Source organism: Amblyomma americanum, chromosome 6, assembly GCF_052857255.1.
Source record: "Amblyomma americanum isolate KBUSLIRL-KWMA chromosome 6, ASM5285725v1, whole genome shotgun sequence".
NCBI lineage: Eukaryota > Metazoa > Arthropoda > Arachnida > Ixodida > Ixodidae > Amblyomma > Amblyomma americanum.
This window is the reverse complement of record NC_135502.1, coordinates 33,448,888-33,470,812: the sequence shown is the minus strand read 5'-3', so window position 1 is coordinate 33,470,812 and position 21,925 is coordinate 33,448,888. Positions and strand designations below refer to the sequence as shown.

At 43.2% G+C, this 21,925-nt stretch overlaps 1 protein-coding gene across 1 annotated transcript in view; it reads left to right on the top strand.

Annotated features, from left to right (window-relative positions):
* Nucleotides 1-21,925, top strand: part of LOC144136580 (atrial natriuretic peptide receptor 1-like) — a 140,822-nt gene that overhangs the window by 63,552 nt on the left and 55,345 nt on the right. The window contains exons 3-7 of the mRNA XM_077669032.1: nucleotides 4,885-5,077; nucleotides 6,228-6,363; nucleotides 11,044-11,135; nucleotides 11,900-12,038; nucleotides 13,707-13,788. Of these exons, the coding sequence (XP_077525158.1) occupies nucleotides 4,885-5,077; nucleotides 6,228-6,363; nucleotides 11,044-11,135; nucleotides 11,900-12,038; nucleotides 13,707-13,788 (642 nt within the window). The remainder of the gene's footprint in view (nucleotides 1-4,884; nucleotides 5,078-6,227; nucleotides 6,364-11,043; nucleotides 11,136-11,899; nucleotides 12,039-13,706; nucleotides 13,789-21,925) is intronic.

Below are 21,925 nucleotides of genomic sequence, written 5' to 3'. Positions count from 1 at the left end.
ATGAAGAAACCCTTGTTTCATTCGCTAAATTCTGTATAGAAACTGAAGTCAAGGGAAGCAGACGATGTTTTCTGGCATATCTTTTGAGAGGGAAAGTACGAACATATGTTTAAATAAATACCGGCATGCTGACCGGAGAAAGTATTAGTGCCCTTGGAATGACGATCTATGGAGAAGTGTAAATTTCTCCCCACAAATTTAATAGCGTCCACTTAACGGCTGAAAATAACGGTATTCAATATTGTTCTCCAAACTCAAAAAGGAAATAATTGGCTAGTGCTTGTTACTAGTCTTAAAAACAATTTTCAGGTTGCAAGCCATTCTTTTCTGAGGGTCGACTTTTGAATAAACTGCGCTATAATATCATGGCGTTCCAAAAATAAGGCATTCAAATTCCTAATTTCCTAGCTTCGTGTATACGAGAAATTAGGGAACATCGTGGGAGAGAAGTTCGCACTGTGAAGCTGAAAAGTGCAACAAAGTCCCAGCTTCAGACTGCATCTCGACCGCGTTAGCGACTCTCGCAATCAGACACGGCGCAGGGAGCTACGGCAGAGTTCTTTCACCACCCACTGAGAGGCCGTTGTTTGAGCAATACCCCTTAGCCAACGGCAGCCGCTACTCGGAGGCGTAATAGTCGGCGCCACAACAAATCGGCCTGATCGCGATGGCCGTGACGTAATTGCCTTTAGCAGTGATCAGCGCCTCGCGCCAGCTCACACGCGCCCGGCAAATTAGTCTGGGCCTCGTCCGTGATAATACAGCCCCGACAGAAAGGGGAAAAAAACAGAATCTCTCTGACGGGGCTATACAGGTTGGACGAAGGGCGTTTCTCGGAGCCTGCGTAAAACGCATAATGCCATTGACGTGCTGGCCCCAGATAACACCTCTTAGTGTCACCTTTATACGAAATGCTAGTGACACAGTTGGTGCATACCTTGTTTCAGTGCATCGAGAAAGGGTTGGGCAAGGGATAACTGAATCATCGACAAAGATAATGGAACGCAGCCGAATGCACGCAGTTCGCTGCGACTATAACTTTGGGGGAGAAGCAGCAAGGACACATCGATAATTTTATCCCCTGGCCACTGACTTACACAAATTTTTGTGTTATCTTATCGAACCGTGATCAAAAGAAAGGCGAAGCCTGAAAGAGAAGATTATTTGAAATCACACATCGCGCTTTTTCTATAAAAGCAAAAACTTTTATCGAACGAAAGGCTTGGATGATTTTAGAGAGAAAAAAAAAATTGTCTGATACTTGTTGAGCCCTTAGGAGACAGACGAAAAAAAACGAAGCGATATTATCTCCAAATGTTAAAATGCTGCGATTTCTCAGATTTTCAATTAAATTTTAGCCCAGTTCATAGGCAAAAAAATGGTGGCCTGGCTGCAAGTATAAGCACGCTTATACAAATGAATATGGAATAAGTGCAACGCGTGAAATGAGCACGCACTTGAGTGAAGATCGATAATATTGGTGTCAGTTATTCAGCGCAGTAACGCTCTCGAATATCGCAATTAAGTTGCGTTTTTCATCACAAAGGTAGCTAAGGCCATCATGCGCCAAACACAAGGTATAATGTGTTTCTTTTTGGGTAAAAATGAAAACATTTAAGATATTACAACATATTTAGGATCCTTGCATCGTTCAGGAAGCTAGAAACATGAAAGTTTGGGAATTGAATTGTGTGCTAGAAGCAAAGTGGGATGGAAAGTGTTGTGTTCATTGTAGAATCGAACAAAATTTTTTTTCCTCAGGTGTTCGAGCTCTGTGCATGAGAACAAAATGTGGCTTACTGTCATGTCTACTCTACATTTTTTTTTTACATACAGGTTTATCTTTTGTCAGTAAGAAGTCATGTGTCAGTTGTGTGTGTGTCTAATACGAAGGCGACACAAAATTAGTTCAGTGAAAGGTGTTTGGTGTGTTCATGTCTTCCATTCTGCAATGATGTGCTTTACCAGATGTAACTTAGTATTTACTGTATTTTTCCAGCTCGCCTTCCATTGATCTCTCAGCTTACACAGTAAGCATTTAATGCAATCTTTTTAGGCCACGTGTACTTTATTTATTTCTTACTTTCGAGCTTGTGCAGCTCAGAGGTCGGCTCTTTCATTTTCATTCATCTCGACATGGCTTGGGGCCCAGCAGAATTTATCATGTGCCCTTCTACATTGCACATGATGCTTGCAACTAAGGGTTCAGCGGCATTTCTAAGATGCAATGCTGCGAGTAAGCTAAGGTAATCTGTGTAGAATATGCCGTTTTTGATGCTCTGACTTATTATTTTGTCTACAGCTACACAGCCAGCATAACATTCAGCGGTAAATACAGATGCTTAGTTTGGTAGCCTTACTAATATTTCGCAGTCACCTTGTACAACAGCACTTCCGAAATAACTTTCTGTTTTTGAGCCATCTGTATAAAATATCCGTGTAGTTCATATATTTTTGTTTTAGAGCTAGGTTTTCGTGTAGTACGTGGACGCGCAGTGGTTGCGTTTTAAAGAAATATATTAATGTGTAGTTACATGCAGAAGAGAGGCTGTACCAGGTTGTCAATGGATCATATTTTGGGGAGCATCAGGTAGAGCAGCAAGTTTTTCTAGCAACTGTCATTCTGAAGCATACACATACCCACTAACAGAGAGGTTTCTCTACAAGCACTTTTCCTTGACCTTGATCGCCAGTAGGCTGCATGCACGTGGCGCTGGCATTAATTCACTGGGAGCCTAGGTTGATAGTCATTGCATTGCGCAAGGATTCCATTCTCAGCGTCTTTTGCCTCACTCATTCAACCCTAGACGTGACTGCTATGACGCTTTGAACAAATAAAACAGGGATCTACTGCTAAGCGTCAGGCCTACGCATTTCTTTATATTTTTCGACATACGGCGCACTGTACGCTTAGAGTGAACTTGAACAAAACATTTCAAACAACGTAAACTAGACACTGCGCCAAAAAAGAGTCATTCTGTCATATTGTCACCATGCTACGGCGCTACCTCAGCAATCAAATCGCCATTCTCGCGCGCAAATAACAAATAAATGTTCTGTTGTTTTAAAGTATCAGTCGAATATTCGAAAACAAGTATCGCGCCGAAACCAGGAATATAGCTACCATGCGCCCACTGGTTACAAGTTGCTCTTGGTCACGACAAGCATGACCGTGACAATGAATAATGTAAGTGACACACAGAAAGAACTTGGCCTCTAATATCAACACCTGAAATAACATTTTCACCTGTTTTTCATGCCTGCGCAGCTAGCTAATGATATATCGCATTTAAAAAGGTATGAATCTGAAAAATGCCTACTAGCTCCACCCAATTTGGTTCACATGCCTCACCTACAGCGCTATGAGAAGTTCGAAAGACGGAAATAAGTTGCGTTTAATGTATCAGAAAAAAACAACTCAAAATTATGTGTTTCTTCGAGGAGCATGAAGAGAAGTGGTTATAAATTCAGAACAGTAATAATGTGTTCGTTAGCGCGCAATGGAAGGAATATATAAAGGCATAACCCGGCAATGAGTAATTCAATACCAGTAAAGAGGTAAGGAAAGAAAATATTTCTATATAGGCTCTGTTAGGTGAAATACAAAAGAAAGGAGAAAGTGATCAAGAGGAATTTCTGTGGAAGTACTCCCAATAGAGAATTGTGGCTCTGAGAACGCCATATAGAGAGTGGCTGATCGAAAAGAATGCGCAGGCAAGCAGCAAAATTGAGATTAAAAGGATATTAAGAACCAATTGAAGTAGGCCTCTATAGATTCATTGCCTCATGCAGTGATGCTGCTTTCACCAAACAAAAACAGAACTTTTAATTAGAATTGCAATTATCTCGGCTACAATTGTGTGTTCGGCGGCCAGAAGAGCAACAACAATAATCAGAAAGGGCCGTAATATTGATTCTATAAAGAATTAACACTGGATGTAGTTGACCTCGGTATTCCTTTAAATTTCGGAAACGGCATTAAACCGCCTAGCCACCGCGAACAACATGGCCTCGAAAGTGAGCTAGCATGAAAGCAGAGAAGGCGCCCAGAAGCTGACTGTATGTTATTTCGATTCGTCCATATGCGCCTGAAGCAGAGGGCTGTACGATGAAATGGGCTAAAAACTTAACGCCAACAAAAAAAATGAGGCTATGTTTGCCGTCTATGTCTAGATTAAAAATGCTTATGGGCACGTCCTTAAGCAAGCAGCTTCAGCACTCAGTATTAGGCTAAAACAGCGTTAAGTCTAACAAAGGCTTACGTAATATATCCTATTCGTCCAACATATTTTTGAAGATAAACGATAAACAGAGCAACGTGTTTTGCACTTCCATGTCACGACAGAAGTGAATGAATAAAACTATTTTCGTGCTGGTTATTTCCTTTTTCCTTTCATGACGTTTCAAATAAGACTTAAGACACTCAGAAACTAAAACTACGTCATTGTCATAACCTTGCAAATAACTGCAGCAAGCACACCGTGTGCATATCTACCATATGTAGTGCAAGACAGGAGCCTTATTATAATATTGGTATTTAGTGAAGAGAAGCAACGTTTGAGGGAATGTATGTTTGTCTTCTTACTGCTTGCTCAAATTATTTGTTTGTTTTTTTTCAAATTCGTCAAGAAGGGCTTAAAAAATCGCGCTTAGTGACAGCTATGTCTTACGCTGTCTTCGCGTGGCTCCAAAAAAGTTTTTATATTCACTAAGTCCTCAAGCTTTACTAATTCATTCGTTTGCGCTCTTCCCAAAGCGGCTATCCCGCGCCGCAGGCTTGTTACGGGTCACAGCAACGGTAACGTTATAATCAGCTTGCGAGGTTGCGGCATGACAGCTGGGTGCAAGCAGTGCCTAAGCCTTCTTCCTGACGCTTTTCTGTAGCCGCAACGACAGTCGGAAGCCATGGTTCCGGAAAGGCGACCCGGAGGCTAAGAACGCTTTGGCCCAAAAAGCGTACGAAGCACTTCTCACTGTCATTGCGAGAACGCCCGAAACGGAAGACTTCATCAACTTCTCAGAAGAGGTCAAGAAACTCGCCCTCGAGAAATTCAACTTCTCTTTCGGAAGCGAAGAGGTGAGTTCCAATCACGTGATTTTTTCTTCGCGCAGCGTACAAAGTGACGACAGTGACGTTTTCCATCAGAAATTTGTAGTCTTCACGAATGGTGTCTCGTGTTTGTAAATTTAATTTGAAGACAAGTCGAAATTCGCCAGTGATAAGTTATTCGCCGAGCATTCGCACGCCGTGCTCCAAAATAAGGAGAAAGAAACACATGAATAACTGCAGATTCTGATAACTCCTTTCGTTCCAGGCATATTTCGATTGTCGGTCACTGTGTTTTTCCTGTTTCCCCAGAGTGCTAAAAATGCATACAGAAACATGGGAAAGCGAACAGCTGCGATAGCGGTTATTTTTGCTTCAGTGACCAGATGGGAAGGCAAAGAAGCCAAGGGGCCTGGTGTTGGTATATAATTAGATACTTGCACGGTCTCCCACCGAAAGCAATTGAAGCGTGAGTAAGCGAAATATGTTGCGTGCCCGGACTTTCTAGTTTCCTGACTAAATTGGATTAAACACGCTAGGTGCGTGTGCTCCCGTTGCCCTAAGGGTGCACAAGGCCTTACAGATATCGCAACAGGCGCAAAATGTGCATTAAATAACTTCTTTTGGCGCTTTGAGAAGGACGCATAAACGCAATTCTGACGACAGCTTTATTGCTCTGTGCTAAATAATAGGCGCTAGATTAGTACCTTCAGAAAGTTTAAACGTCAATTTTAAAAGAAATAAGAAGGTAATGTGAACGATACGAATTTTTTTCCTCTAGGGCTTCCCGTGTAGCAGCTGTTTAAAGGCGACAATTCGCCAGTAAAACCCAGTTAATCTTGATTTTCAACAAGCTGAATTGTAGCATAATGATAAAAACGGGATATTAGTTTCCATGAACTATTAGCGACACAAAAAAGCCGCACCAGACGGCAAGAATTAAACCTGACTCAATGTGCTGGAACGATAGTGCAGGTACACCATCTTCCAGCGTGCTAGCAAAAAGGCGTTTCACTTTCGAGGCAAGTTTCGTGTTCATGTAATTGGATTCAAGCCATAGGGTTATAGAACAAACGGTTGCCAAAGCGTTTTTCTCGTTCAGTGTAGAAAAAAAGCAAATAGTGAAATGGGCGTTAACGACTAACGGGTATTATCGTGTTGCCTCTTCACTTTTTTTCAGGTTAACAACTTCGTAGCCGCTTTCCACGAGGCTGTCATACTATACTCAATCGCCTTGAACGAAACACTGAGCGAAGGCGGCAGCATAATCAACGGCTCGGAAATTACCCGCAGAATGTGGAACCGGACATTCACAGGTAGGCTCTTTGCTTTCCATATGCTACATGCACCGGAGAACTTAGACAGTTGTCGCAGAAACAGTGAGCAATATTTGGCAATTTCATTGATAATTGCACCATGCCGGGAACGTTTCTGAAATACATTTACAATTCTGAATTTTCGAATTTTAAGGAAATTTTATCTACCCTTTTCATTTCACGACCGCCAGCAATGCATCTAACTGCCTTTGGTTTTACTTGGCTTAATCGTATAAGTAATTTCACCCGTAGGAATAGATGCCTTCTGCAGCACTAATTGTAGGGGTGATCACCCTGGCAATAAAAGAAGTATGGGAGCAGATGAGGATACGTCCCGCTTATTTCTGCGTTGGTCTGCGAAAACAGCATAATGGAGAGAGTATTTTTTGCACACTAAATGAATGTCCTCATCTACACATATAATTTCCACTCAGCTAAATACAATGCCTAAGCTAAAGCTGCAATCTATTCGTATACTTTGAGCCATAGACGCTTAGGCTAAATAACGTTCTGTCTGCTATACAAATGGTCTTCACATTAGCGGGTTTTCATGCATGGCGCTTCGTTTTCGCTCCCAGTTAATAATGATAGTTAATAAAGAGCTCTTTATATTACCCTGATAACGAGAAACTGAAGCGCACAGAACGTGATAGAGCGCTACTGAGTGAGAAGCTCTTGTAAGGATGCAGTTACCCACGGCAGTTCCCAATGTATTTGTTCTTTAGCAAGCTATAGGAGTGAAAAGGATGCCATTCTATTCTTTAATTCTGGATTTCGTGAAGCTAAAACTCATCCGCGGAACCATACTAACCCCACGATGACGGGTTCGCATCCTATCTTTTTTTAATTTATGGCATGTTTGAAGGCTTGGTTCGGTTTTATGGTGTTTAACGTCCCAAACCGACTCGGGCTATGAGGGACACCGTAGTGAAGGGCTTAGCTAATTTCGACCACATGGGGTTCTTTAACTTGCACTAACAACGCCCAGTGCAACGGTCTCTAGCATTTAGCCTCCACTGAAACCCCACCGCCACGGCCGGGATCGAACTAGCATCTTTCGGCTCAGCAGCCGAGTAGCGTCACCATTTAGATACGGCGGTGGCTACATGTTCAAAGGGTTTCGTCTCGCGCTCAATGCGTCGTGTAAAGGTTACGAATAATGCAAAGGGCGCTTTCAGTACGTCACTGAAGGCCAGAGAACGTGATTCACGGCTCTTCGCTATGGACGTTACGTTGTTAGTACTTTTTTTGTAACCACCAGTCATATCCGCCATTAGGTGCGACACGTTTCCGACTTGCAGGATGAAAATGAAAAGAAGATTGTCTCTGATGTGTTGGATGGTAGTTTCGCGCCTCGTGGTAAGAGCAGGCACAGTCCCAACACGGTTTCCTTATCCCACTTCTATCCCGCGTCGCGGACAGCCCGTAGGCACGTCGAGACAATGGGTCAGCCGACGAACGAGCGATGGCAAAAGTATAGGCCGCAGCAACGTACATACCCGGAGTCTTCATGCATTCTACCACAGATCGCCGGGCTCTTGTCCATCAGGGAGCACCTGAGGGCGTAGGTAGATAGACGTAACCGCCTTTCCAGCTACGGCTGTCAGGTTCAGCCCGCTTGTTATGGGAGATATGGGCGACCTCGTGAACGCCAGGTTGTCATGCTATGCGCGCCAAGCAGCATCACTGAAAAGGCTTTCAGATCTGACATATACGCCCATCTTTATTATTATGCGGTAGAGATTGCGTTTCGCAGAGCACAATTCGCTCGTGATATCTTTATTATTATGCTGTAGGAAATGCTTTTCGGAGACCATGGTTCGTTCATAGGAGATAGGTTTTTGGATTCCAGGATGCAGCAAGGGTACTTAATAGTTATGTCTGGAATGTAGAATGATTGCAGGGTTGGTTACTTCAAGCAGTGTTTCAATTTGTATCATTAATATGAAAGGCACAAAGTCAAAAATAGTACTTTTTTCAGGAAGTGACCCTATTTCTTTATACTGGTTACATGATAGTTGAAGCCGCCGAGCTGAGTGAATAGTTATGGTACCCGGCCGTTGAACCCAAAAGACGCATATTTGATACCTACCGTGGCTGTAGCATTTCAACGGAGGCGAAATGCTAGAGGCTTGTGTACTGCCCTATGACTACACTTTAATGAATCCTAGTTGTCGGAATTATTCGGAGCCCTCCACTAAAGCGTGTCACTCTGGGAGGTTGAACTCCATAAACCTAAACCAAAGATGACAGTTGACGAAGCAGAAAACTGCGCGAAATTTTTCTTGCCCTAAATATGAATAACCACTAGAATTACAATACGAATGCGCGCTGTATCTGCCTCTCCTATAATGAAACATGCTCAGGCAATTAAGTAGAAGTTAATGAATTGCTAGGTAATGCAAGGATATGTTTAAAACCTACATCCGTTCCTCGCAATGTCCGCGCAATTTTGTCTAATTATCTGTGTCCACCGCTACGAAACTCTCGAAAATAAAATACAACCCAAGGAATTCTAGGTCCTAACGGGCTTTGAACCAAGGCTCCTTAGGTGTGCGACTGCAACGCCCCTGCTCCTCCTTCTACAAAGCATAACACCCAAAACCTTACTGCCTACAATGATCGTGGACAAGCGACAGCCTCGTCTCAAAAAAGCAGCATGCAAAAGCAAGTAACGGACCTGGGAGATAGAAACGAAAAATTTATGCGGCATAAAGCACAAAGAAAAAAGGTGGCCGCATCAAGGATTGAGCTACAATAGGAAGAAGCCGATCGGGTCACAGCGAACAAGAGAAAAAAGTCAGCAGCATCAAAGAGGGGCAAAAAAGAGGAAACAAAAGGAAACAAAGAAGGCAAATGGAGCACCGAAAAATTTTGTGTTGAGATCCTATAAACAATCCAGCAAGGGCGAAACATGCATTGCCGGCCAATTGGCCGCACCCGTCGTCATTTGCAGCGTTTTAAACTTTGAAGCGAAACAAAATCTGTCATTACAAGTTTATTAATGCACTTCTCGCCGTCGAAATAGTCAGCAGACCCTGCAGCCGATCTCCAGAACCAGCAGCAGCGTCGTCTACGCATTCACATGAAACGAAGAAGTGGCAGGGATGAGCCACGTGTCGTACGTTTGCTATCACATGTCATTACTGACGCTGATGGTCAACGAAAGACAAGACAGCCTCAGTGAACAAAAGTAAAAACGACGTTTTAACTCATAACGCCCGGCTGTCATTCATGCAGTCCTCCAGTGGCGTTGTCCAGGCGTAGCAAAGTACCCCCCCCCCCCCCCCCCCCCCAGAATAAAAAATTATTACGCTATTTTTAGTGGTTTCGATAGAAATGTCACCAATGTGCACCAGGCAGTGAAACATAAATAGGACAGGACACCAACTGTGCCATGCTCCTTCGACTGTGTTTTCCTGCTCGCTAAAATTTACAACATTAGCAAAAAAAGATGTTGACAGGAATTTATTCGCGTGTTTCGTGAGAAGCCCGTGAGTGACATTTACAGAGGACAAGCATGCTTTTTTGGAAGTGGCGATGTGAACCGCCACAGATGGACCCGTTTAATTTTTCGCGCATTTCTCTGTTCTTCTACACCGTCTTTTTCTTATTAACTTGAACAAACTGCACGGTTGAATGCTGCCCTAAGTGTGCTGATGTCCTTTCAGGGTTTTACTGTTTGTCGCTGGAATATAATGAAAAAAAAAACGCAAATTTTCGCTCTTGTCAAGTGCAGAAGAAAATACTTGAAATACGTCTGATACGAAAGGAAACAGCAATATTGTTCACCTTGGTGAACAGAACTTAGTTCTGAATGGGAGGACATGTTAGTTTCGCAGCCTCAGGTAAAGAACTAAATGAGCCGCTGACTAGCTTTGGTAGGGAAAAAATCATTACAGTATCCAACGGGTCTAGCATTACTAGCATTAAAACACACGAACAAAGAAAAATGGTTCGTAGCCGTGCAATAAAAAGGAAACTCTAAAATGTGCAGTAGCTGCCTACGTTAAAATTCACACTTACGCTAGAGAAATTTTAAATAAACTAATTTGAGCAACATTTCCTAAATATTGATAGATGTCAATTAGTTGGGAGAAAAATTATCCAACTCTGGTTCATGGCGGAAGTGTTTTGAACCGAAGACTGTTGGTACAGGCTATAATTTCACTTTCGCTAGAGGGCTTCCTGCTGGTAATATCCACTCCGAGTCTCAACAATCTATATGACACCGAAAAACGAATATAAACTGCAGGTACTCTGCATATTTTTCTTTCAAAACAGCGCAACTCAATTTCCGGCATGTGTGCATAGTCGATAGCACGTTCTGAAAATGGGAAGTAAAGAACTGAAAAAAAGAAGGCATGTTAAGTATCAAATCCTCCTGCCTAAATAAGCCCAGTAACAGGTGGCGGAAAGGTAAACATTGAAGACTTCGTCTTCTTTCCTGCCGTATGTTCTTCCAGGTAGCTTTAAACTGCGCAGAGTTTTATTTATCATTTTTTTTCTTGGTTGACAAGTAAAAAACGTTGTTCGTTTTTCGGCCGTGTTTACATTTCGAACTTACACAGTCTCGTATAATTCAAGTTTGCTCCAGTCGTATTTTAAACTTCTGTGCTTGATCTACATGCCAGTTTCGAAACGCTTGCCTAGTGTGTTCGCTTCTTCCGGATCGTGCAGGCATCACTGGAACAGTCCGGATCAATGAGAACGGAGATAGGGACGCGGACTACTCAATATTGGACATGGATCCGGTTACCAAGGAGTTCCAGGTGAGCGCATATGCTGGCGCCGAGGAAGAAAATTGAATTCTGGCAGAAAATCCGCCTCAGCGAGACCCGCGCACGATGGGTCTGCAGAAAAACGGCTTATAATAGCTATGAAGTAGTTCCGCACAGCATGCTTCCCAATATGTGCGTTCAAAAGCCATGATACGAGAACTAACCATTTCGTGGTGAGCTTGGGGACCTCGTTTCTCCATGCATCAAAGCGCTTTTTCTTCCTTCGCCTTCTAAGTCTGAGAAGATTGCATGTATTGCATGACCCTGGTGCAAACGTTTTGTTTAGGGCCGTAGAAAAATAGAGATACAGATGCATCTTAAGTCAAAGCATAATAAGGCATGCTAAAGAAACCACAAGAAAAACAATTTTAGCAGTCGGCATATAGTATGTCTTTCAGAGAGTAAAAGGCATCCTATTGTGAACGCCGATAGCGCCTTGTGTTCAGTGGCGGACGTGCATTGTTGCTGGCGCCTGACTGCCCGACCAACATGCAAAGTGTAAAGTCATTTGAAGCTTACTGTCAAACTGATTAACGTAGTTATCATATTTGCTGCTGCGCTAGCTTACACGCAGTACACAGGACAAGCGATATATTATTGACGAACTACACGTTCAATTCCTAGCTAAGTACACATAGGCGGAAATATTACAGAACTTGCTGATAAAGTGTGGGGGATGTTCAATTGGAGAAGAGCGATTCGTATTTTCCAGAAAGCGTGTCAACAGGTCGCCAGTGTTCATGCGTTCTGTGCAGGTGGTAGCCAACTACTTCGGAGTGAACAAGAGCTTCAGTGATGTACCCGGCCGCTCTATCCACTGGCCGGGAGGCAAAAGAGTTCCACCGCCCGACACGCCCCGGTGCGGTTTCGACGGATCCAAGTGCCCCGATGAGGGTGGGTTCAAATGCTGACTGCGTAGTCACGAATGCAGAGAAATTATTCAACCTAGACAGATGAGAGTGAAGTGAATTAACTGTGTTTCCTTGGGCGGCGCACTTAATCCGCCAACTGCCATTCGTGTTTTGACATAATTCCAGCACGAGAAAAATGGTTACTTTCCTCGCAGGCGCAACCGATAATATATATCCCCACACTTTATTCATTGCAAAGGGCACTGTGGTTTTAATTTAACAAAAGCCATTCAGAGGGAAATGTAACCTGAATAGAACGGGTCATTAATGGACAGAGATAATTAGACCACCTGTTAATATCCAACAAAGAGAGCAACGCAGAAAAAGACAAGGACTTGAGAAATGATGCGCTGACTTCAGCCGACGATCCCAAACTTCAATGTTGATACTGCGATTACGCACACTGTTTTTTGCACCAGTTACGAGAAACTACGCAGTTAAACACTTTAGGCGCGCGCCTTTAAGACGCCCTTCATTAGCCTTGAGCAACTCTCCTGGACGGCGACGCAAGCCTTGCACGATGTAGCAATGTTTAATCGTCTGCCTACGGAGTGGCCTCCGTAAATATTCAATGTCAAAAATGTGACTTTGTATCTCCACTTATGAAACGTTAATTTAGAATATCGACTCGTTGCTCAGCCTGCACCAGTCTCCTGCATCGATAGGTTCATTTCAGCCAGACGCTCAAAAATAAACGAGATGTTGCTTTGAAATAGTTCGCCCTAATGAGGATCATTGCAGTGCGATCTATCAACTAGCCTTGCAGTTCCCACTTTTTTCCTAGTAATGTTCAAGGACGTAAAAAACAAAGTTGGTCGCATGCTTCGTGTGTTACCTAATTAACTACTTTTCTTGGAAAGACATCGGAGAGCAGTTTGGTATTCACTGTAACAAACATGAAAAAACCTTTCATTAAACCCAGAAACCCTTACCCGGAGGTGCCTTGCGAAATTCCATGACTTTAGAAGCTTGTATGAGTCGCCTACGCATTCAAGACAGATCAATAATTGAAGTACTTAAAAGAAAGCCGGCACTACTACATGGAAGTGCGATATCCGAGGTATATATACAGACAGTCTATAGACTATCCATAGACTTATGTCTCTATAGCCTATAGACTCTCTGTAGACAAGCCCTACAGAAGTCCATAGACAATACAAATTCTATATACAGTCTATAGACAATCTATAGATTTATGGCCATGTACTTGTAGAGATATTTGTGTATTGACAGTCTGTAGACTATGAATAGACAAAAACAAATAACTATAGGAAGGAAATATAGTCTATAAGAAGTCTATACACTCTCTAGATAGTTTTTCTAGGGGTATGAGGGGTGACCAATTAGGCGGGCTATGAGTAGTTTACACAGTGAGTGAAAACAATTACGCCCATCAAAACAGTCACAGCGGAGGAGCGCAGGATTGCTGGTTGTGTCATCTGGCTCCGGGCTCCTCCTCATCTTCATCCTCCTCAGCTCATCCTCGCAGCATGGCGGCGAGGATGAGCTGCCTTGCTTATATGAGAACTCATGAGCCATATTCAGCAGCCCCAGCCAGAACAAGTGTTATTGCAGACAATACAGGGCTGCAGGTAAAGTGTTTGCGCAGATTACTTCACTGGAATCACGTGTTTATGCTCCCGCATTGCAGAGCTTCCTAAGTACGCCATCGTGAGCGGGGTCCTGAGCGGTCTGGTGGTCATCCTTTGCGTCGTCTTTTTCTTCATATACAGGTTAGTTTTCACAAACTTTCTGCATGTATAATACGAGAACATTGACTCTGGTAAGCTGCAGCAGCATGCGGTTAATGAAGTTGGGTTGCACGAGTCTGAAGCGAAAATGCTGGCGACGAATGTTTCACTAAGAAACGGGCAACGCGAATGCAACTCCGGCTAATAGCGCCTCCAAGAATTGCCGCATCTCGTTAATGCAAGTTTCATCGCCGAGACTTTGGGAGTAGGTTTCCACAATGAGTAGGGGGGCCTTGTTTGTCCAAACTAGGTGTAGTACACCAGTCTATATTAGGAGCTTCTGATATTCGTAACATTCTTTAGGAGGACTCACTTGGTTTAAAACTCCGAACGTTTAGTCGTGATACAGCGGTCCTCGTTTGCCTGCGATGATAAACGCATGTAAATGTCCTGGAATATTCTGTACACATTGAGCAACTCACTGCCTCCGTGCTATGAACAAACTAACCACGCAGTGCTAGACATCGCCAAGCGTTTGTCTGGGTCTTTCAAAATGGAGCATGCTATGCGAATTGGTCCATTACGTCTCCACTAAACCAAATAAAAAGTTAGTCCGCCAAAGCAAAATCACAAACTGTTCTTTCAAAGCGCCCTCACGCATGTTGAAATGTCTAAAAACCTTGAACACGCTTCCGTCGCTTTCAGCACGCCTACGCACCCTTAAGAAACCGACAGAAACGTGTGCTTTTCGCGCTTTCGAGATCTTCTTGTTTTTTGAGGTCACGTATGCGACCATTACGAGGGTTTTCAGTCGGATGAATATAAAACAAAACCAAGGTACTGTAGTGCTGTAGTTTTTAGTTCCCTCCCAGTCTGCAACGAAGAAAGAAATAGTAGTTTATTCTCCTTTCAGTAGCGGCCATCAAAACAACATACATTTTCGAGGATACTGCTGTACATAAGAGTTGTTCTCTACATAAGTGAAGCCAACTGTTTCTATTTACGGGGGATACATGGTTTTGCGTTCTACGCTGCCTAAACGGGCTAGACAGTAGCAAAGTGGAGCAGCACATATTTTTGTTCAGCGCCAGTATGAAAGATAAGCATTTATTTCATAAGTTTTCGGGGCAGCAAGTTGTTACAGTCGGAACTATTTGTGACGGAACGATAAAATGAAACTGAGACGCGAATAAATTTTTGTAATTGTAAAAACCGCATTTAGCTGCATGAATTGCAGATTTAAACTGTTCGCCAGCAGAAGTCGAAAGCTCACGCTCGGTTTGAAAGTACCAGATTTGACAATCGTGCGAGAGTAACCACTGACGTCCCTATCACCGACACAAGATCTAGGATTGTTTTGCACAATTTTTTATGTAATCAGGCTTAATGCGTTACAATTTATAATCGCGCAGCCTGGCAGTAGCGGTATAAAAGGTTTAAATTTACGAATCTGAAAGTTCACCTTATTTTTGTACGAGTTGGCACCCGACAATAGGTATGTAATATTTGTGCATATTAAAAATTCAGAATTCCACACAATTTTTAAATAATCTTTTCGAGTTATTTTCTCTCACTACAAGAGCTGAAAGCGACGAGTGCTAAAATATTACTTACAGTGGCAACTGCTCTAAAGTTATAAATTTTAAACAGCTTATCTGGAAGACATAGTAAGCCCCTTTGGTTCTTGGTACTAAACTTCCTGCTTACGCGAAAAATTAGTACTGCAACCAGAAACTCACAGGTATCTGAGTTATTGCACCAAGCCCTGTTGGCATTCATTAACGAAGCCAGCCTGTAGCTTGTTCGTTAATTTAAACTAAGGGCGAATTTGCGAAATAAAACAAATAATTCGCCGGAAGCTGCATTCAGGCTTTCCCGAATTTGAAGCTCCAGTTCGACTTTTAAAGTGTAGCATAACGCTAACTAGAACGCTCATTTTTGCAGTGTGTGTGCGCAGCAGTTTATCGGGAAAACGCCAGCGCCGTACATGGAAAGCTTACTGCTTCTAGTACAATTTATATATTTTTTTAAAGCCCGCAGGAGAAACAAGTGGTCGGAAAGGTGCTGGCTGGCTGTAATTCAACGCTGGCAGCGACATCTGCCTGCAGTCGCCGTTGAAAAAGTTCGGAAACGGTTGTCTTTGATCGACGGTTCTCAGAGGGTGTATAATATACGCACCCCAACTCGATTTACTAAAGGCCGCAGGCTCGCTGCGGCTGGACGTTCTTGGGCATATGGCGCTGACGCGAAAGATCAATAGAACTCTGCATTTTCACTCCACAGTTCGTGTTCAACACCCGCCTGTTTCGCAGCACCCAGAGCACGCAAAACTTTGCAAGTATTGCTGCCGTGAAAGAAAAAAAACTGACCAAAAAAGAAAACTTGGGTGCTCCTGGTATCGGCTGACGTTTCAGAATCGTAAACAGTGCGCGGTACGTTCTTGAGCCAGCGGTGAAAACAAGAGCCGGCATGTTGACAGGAGGGTTTCTGCTGAACATATCACTCTCTTTCATCGGGTTTTCGTTTAGGAAGGGCACTCACATCGATTTTACTGCTTATCTCTACTTTACGGTTTGCTTTCTGAATGCTGCACTGAGTATTTTTCTTTTACTTGGAGGTTGCGGAATATTTCCGCCATTCAAAACCTCGACATGTGGCCTGTGAGACGCGTTAATTTGCTCAGCGTACTTAACATTGGGCTTTGGAATAAACTGGCAAATTGTAAGGCACGATAAGCAACGTCTGCATCAAGGTTATAAGTTACCATAGCACAAAGCTGAATGGCTCACATGTGCTGGTGCAGAGTTTCGGCTTGTTAATAGGGTAATAATGCACCACGGAACGCACGAAACTGTACGACGGCCTACATTCCTTTACACGTGAAAAGGTGCAAATCTCATTAAACTCACCCGCATTGACCACGTACCAAATCTATTTCAGCAAAGGGGAGAGAGAAAAACGCACGGCAACAGTCTTACGTTGAGTGCATGTCTTTACCGCATAGCGAGGGATCGAATGAAGGAATCATAAGAAGAGATAAAGAAGACGTGGAAGTACAGTCTTGGTGAAAGTATTAAGCCCAAAGGCTTTTAGCGCAATCACGGCACTATTAAAAACCGAATTATCTTGAAATGCTAGCAGAAGGTTTCTTCTTAAGGTAGAGGAGCTTCCTGATTGACTTGCGTGTTGAATAATCCGCTACACGGAGCATTCTAGGAACATTCATTTCGCAGAGGGCTTACGATTTTTGACCAAGAGTCTACATACCATGCATGGTCAGAAAAATAAAGATTTGCATAGCTTTCGTTTTGATGTTTGCAGCAAAATGTGCGAGGTTTGTAATTTGATCGAGGCTCTCATATTTCAGTGGATTAATGCAGAAAAAAGTCAAAAACCAATTTTCTTTCAATTCGGAACTCAGTTACGTTATGTTGACGGACCTGAGTAGAATGCCCATTCTCTCCAGCTTTTTTCTCCAAAAAAAAAAGGCTAAAAACTGCGTTTGGAAAGCTACACTGCCAGATAGGTGTCGTAAGCACGTAAACGTACCTTCTTAGCTCGAGTCCGCAGAAAACTAGCAGTCATGGTTTAATTCGTACAAAACATAGGGCCGGGCAAGAAACAGCTCTAGATTTATCTTCGGGCTTCAATGCTATCGTAAATTAAAAAAAAAACATTTAAAAGCTTGCGCTTTTATTTAGTATTTTCTTTATATCGTTTCATTTAACTATCATGAATTGAGCACCCAATTCATTGCCCAGTAACAGTACACTCCGAGAGCAACTTTAGAAAACGGTACCATGACGGCTGTTGCGTTGACGCGTTATACGTTCGTTATTCTTTGCGGCCGTTTTTCGAGTTCCTGCTTTAAGGCCCAGTTTTTGCATCTTCCTTTTTGCTACTTCTGCCGAACCCAAGTGGCGCGCTGTGTTTTGTTTCTCTTTGCATGCTGCTTGAATTCCGGATTTATTTTTACGTTTTGGACGTAGATCATGGCACCAGAAACGGTGAGATGCAAAAGCGACCAGAGAAGTACTCATCTGTCATCCGTTCCCTCCATGCCTGTCGCATCTCGGCTCAGGGCACGACTAAAGATACTGTACATTGCATCACAACCGCTGTCTTTGCACCACGAACAATAAAAACTAAGCAAACGAAATGGAACTATTGTAGCCCGTTTCTTCATACGCTACCCAGCTGCGCATTCGAATGAGAATTTGTGAGCAAAAACTCTATTGCATATGACTGCCACATTGGTGTAAGTTTGGCGGAATTCGTTCATCGTAACATTTAAAACTTTATTGATCTTCAATATTAGTCTTCCCTTTACGCCGTAGATCCCCAAATGTCGTTTAGTAGTTACGGCGCACCATAAGATATAAAGTTACACAGCCTCCTCTGCTGCTTCATGGTAATCATTACGTTGCACTTCACCGGATAAAAAACTATATTCTCACTGTACGTAGGGTCTATTCTTCTTAACAAGGAATTCGACGACTATGCGAGAAATCAATAATTTATTGCATATCAAAATGCATGATGGCTAAAAAACGCTTATCGTCGTCGCAAACGAGGCTTTTTTTTTATCCGAAAATTTTTATCAATTACACCTGCACTTTGTCGAGAACTGATATGATTGTCGCAGCTGTTTTCTCCTCCTTTCTTAAGAGTCTTTCCAATGTATGACGAAAGCTTACGTGTTCTGACATCGGTTTTAGTTTTCCTGTGCTCCACAAACTTCCCGACCAGGAAGATGAGTGGAAGCAATAGGATCAGGAGTAGGAGAAATATGAAAGGAAACGAAGAAGTACACTCCGATGTGGGCCGATTGTGTGCTTTTATTTAGAAAAGTTCGAGGTACGCCCATCCCGCATGCGTTGACACCTTCACAAAGCGGGAGAGGATTACGCACCGAATTTCTCATCCGGCCTGTAGTGCATGTCTGAAAGAGACACTGAGAAATACTTCACGCAGTTATTCTTGTCAGCAAAAATTGAGTCCCTGGTTCTTTCTGGTTACGTTGACAATTTTCGATTAGCAAAAGACGCACTTACCGGCGCGAAAAATTGATTTCATTATCTTCCCTTCACTCCATTCAAACTAGAGAAGTCCTTGCCGAAAGGTAAGCCGTTCACCGTTAAGGTTCATCGTTAAGCCGTTAAGGTGAACACGGGTTGCCACCTTAATGAAGTGAACCGTGGTGAAGCGTAGCCTTTGAGATCATCGCCACAAAATTCGGTGTCGATGCATACATTGTACTTGCGAAATCGGCCGGTAGTGGCGACACGTGTATTTCGTCCTTTCGTCTTTCCTCGACTAAAATAGCTCCGTCTTCGGTACGAGGGATCTGTTTGTGAGTAGAAACGCAATCCCTATAATATAGGCCGACTGATGTTTACGATAATGTCAGTTTGTTTGAAGTTTGAAGCACCATATTCGATACTGCCATAGTTATATCATTTGTCTGTGATTTCAGAATTCTTCAGGAAAGACACGTCGACCCGTACTTACTGGTTATCTTTCAGATCGAATAGGACAGTAGGTGTTAATCCGGAACTCGTTTCACAACAAATTCTAGCGATACTAATCGCAACCGACTTCCCGTCTGACTAACTTATTTCGCACACTCTTTCTTAAAACAGATGTTTTCCTGCCACACTTAGTACGAAGTAACCCCAAGTCCAGAGACGAGTCGTGCACAAGGGGATTGTACATGGAGGTCGACCGTCGGAAACGCCTATTGTTGCAGCGCAGGTCGGCAAGCCGTTATACAGTAAAGCCATGAAGTCTTCGCGGAACAACAGATAGTTGCAAACGCAGCAACTCTCACCAAACGCGTTTCCCAAGAATTCCCTGTTAAAGATCTTCGTGGACTCTTCGGCTTCTTCTCTCGTCCACGCTATGTCTTGTGTGACACTCACTGTGGAGTCTTCACGGTGAAGCCTCCTTGACTTAGCTTCGGCGGAACGCACTGCTGAGTTTTGACTCCGACACTCAATGGCCTCGCATTTTGCGCTGCGCGAAGTTAGGTGTGCGGGAACACCACCTCCTTTCCCGGGCTTGAGCCCGTCGTACCTCTTCTTCAACGGCGGTGTTCATCATCGCTGGCGACTGCCAGGTGCCGAGCGAGGAGCGTTACTCAAAACAGTGGCGTAGAGAAGGACAGAGGGTCCAGCTTCCGACCAGTGGGCAGCACATCCCAACCTCGCCACTTGCTCCCTCGCTCCGGACGACACCGACGGCCCCATCGGGAGTTGCACCAGCAGGTGTTGCTGTAAAGCTGGAACAATGTCGCGCTCAAGAAAACTAAACAAAATCAACATATCAGACACCTTCTTCAGTGTCAAACAATTTAAGGCCGAAATTCACCAATGTATAAATTAAAGCCAAATAGAAAACAAAAGGGATATAGCAGCAATATTTCACGGTGACATCAATTACTTTTCAGTGCGTTTTTCATCACGATCACAACCGCGCTGCTTTGAGCTACCGACGTCATAGTAGCAGTTAAAATTACTTGTGTGCCTGGGTTAGCGAGATCTGAAAAGCGTTGCACTCAATCTGTACGACGAAAGTAATTCTCCCTTTTCACTTAAGAACTTGAGTTCATGCGCGCCCTGTTCTAAAAATGAACTCTCTCTAGAACCAGGAGAAATATAGGGCATAAAATAGAAATAGAATAAAAGAAACATCTTAAGCTGAAAGAAGATTGCAATTCCAAGAATCCTCAAACTTGGCTGCCGGCTCTCGATAACTTGGTGGACGAATGTAGCGAAAAAAAAGTATGGAAGCAGAGAGGAAGCAGATCAACACTCGAACAGACAGGTTCGGAGCTGGAATAAAGTGCACTCGGTGAGCGATGTTGAGAAGCGAAGAAGTGATTACATTGCCGGCTTTGAATAAGCCTCATGTATAGCTTTATTCTTCGCTCTCTCGGTTCTCAAAAAAGGAAAAGTCAGTTCTTAAGGATTTCTTTGTTAACAGACAGACAGAGAGAAGACAGAGAGAAGCAAATAAAACATCGAAACAAAGAAAACAGTACCAAACAAAAAGCACATTGAAAGATACCTTCCTTTTTTTTTTACTCAGCTTGGAGGGTTGTGACAGGACTTAATTTCCTCGTGCCTCCTCCTCGTTTGAAACCATCCGTTCGCTGCTTTGCGCTGAAAACGGCACGGCACTCCTCAATTCGAAATAGAGCCGTGGTACATCGTGGTACGGTAGCGCGTAATGAGAAATTATGCGTCTTCTATGCGTCAGGTTTCGCAGAGCGCCAATTTTCTCTGAAGAAGTGCTCAAAAAATACGAGCCTAATGTTGAAAGCACCTGCGTGCGCTGCTACAAATAGACAGCGGCCAGTTTGACGTACCGGTACGTGCAGCGATAACAGCTCTTTTCAGATGAAATGTTTCGTTTCGAGCACACTGTACGTCTCTAAGGCGATAACGGCTTCTGCTGTTCTCTAAGGATGAGCTTTAGACGTCACTCTCCGCCATTCCAACAAAGCTGGCACAGTTGCTGGGAAGCCGTAGCCTTATTAATGCACGAGCACCAACATGTAACTAATTTTGAAATAACGAAGATAGCTCTGCACGCTCGCTTTCGTGAAAACGATATGAATCATCTTTTTTTTTTTTTGTGCCAGTGCTCTGCTTTGAACTGGTTCCTCCGCATTATCTGCTGGTTGCAGCTCAGTACACAAAAAAGTGTGGTAGCAAACTAAGATATGACGTTGTTTCGCTGCATCACTGCTCACACTCGTGCACATAAATGTGTTTGCATGCTCGTTGACGTGTTTAGAAAAACGCAGAGTAATTGGTTGTTGTTTTTTTTACCAGCTAATAATACTTGTGCTTGCTACTGAAATCGAAATTACGAGCACTGAATCCTGCTGAACGCGTGGCATTCAGAGCGACAGCTTGTGCCCGGGGGTTGTGAATTCACGGCTTTATTTGGCGCTAGAAAAGAAACAAGGGAACATTTCTGAGAGGGAATGCTTTTCTTAAAATTCTATATTTTGTTTTTTCATCAAACATTTTTAAAACCTCTAAAACTGAAGTATATTAAAAAAAAAGAAACTGCAACTTTTATTTTGAATTAAACACACATTTTGAGTCAGATGTTTGGAAAAACTTGTGCGTGAATGTTCGCAAAGCTATGGTGTTGAGTTGCGGACAGT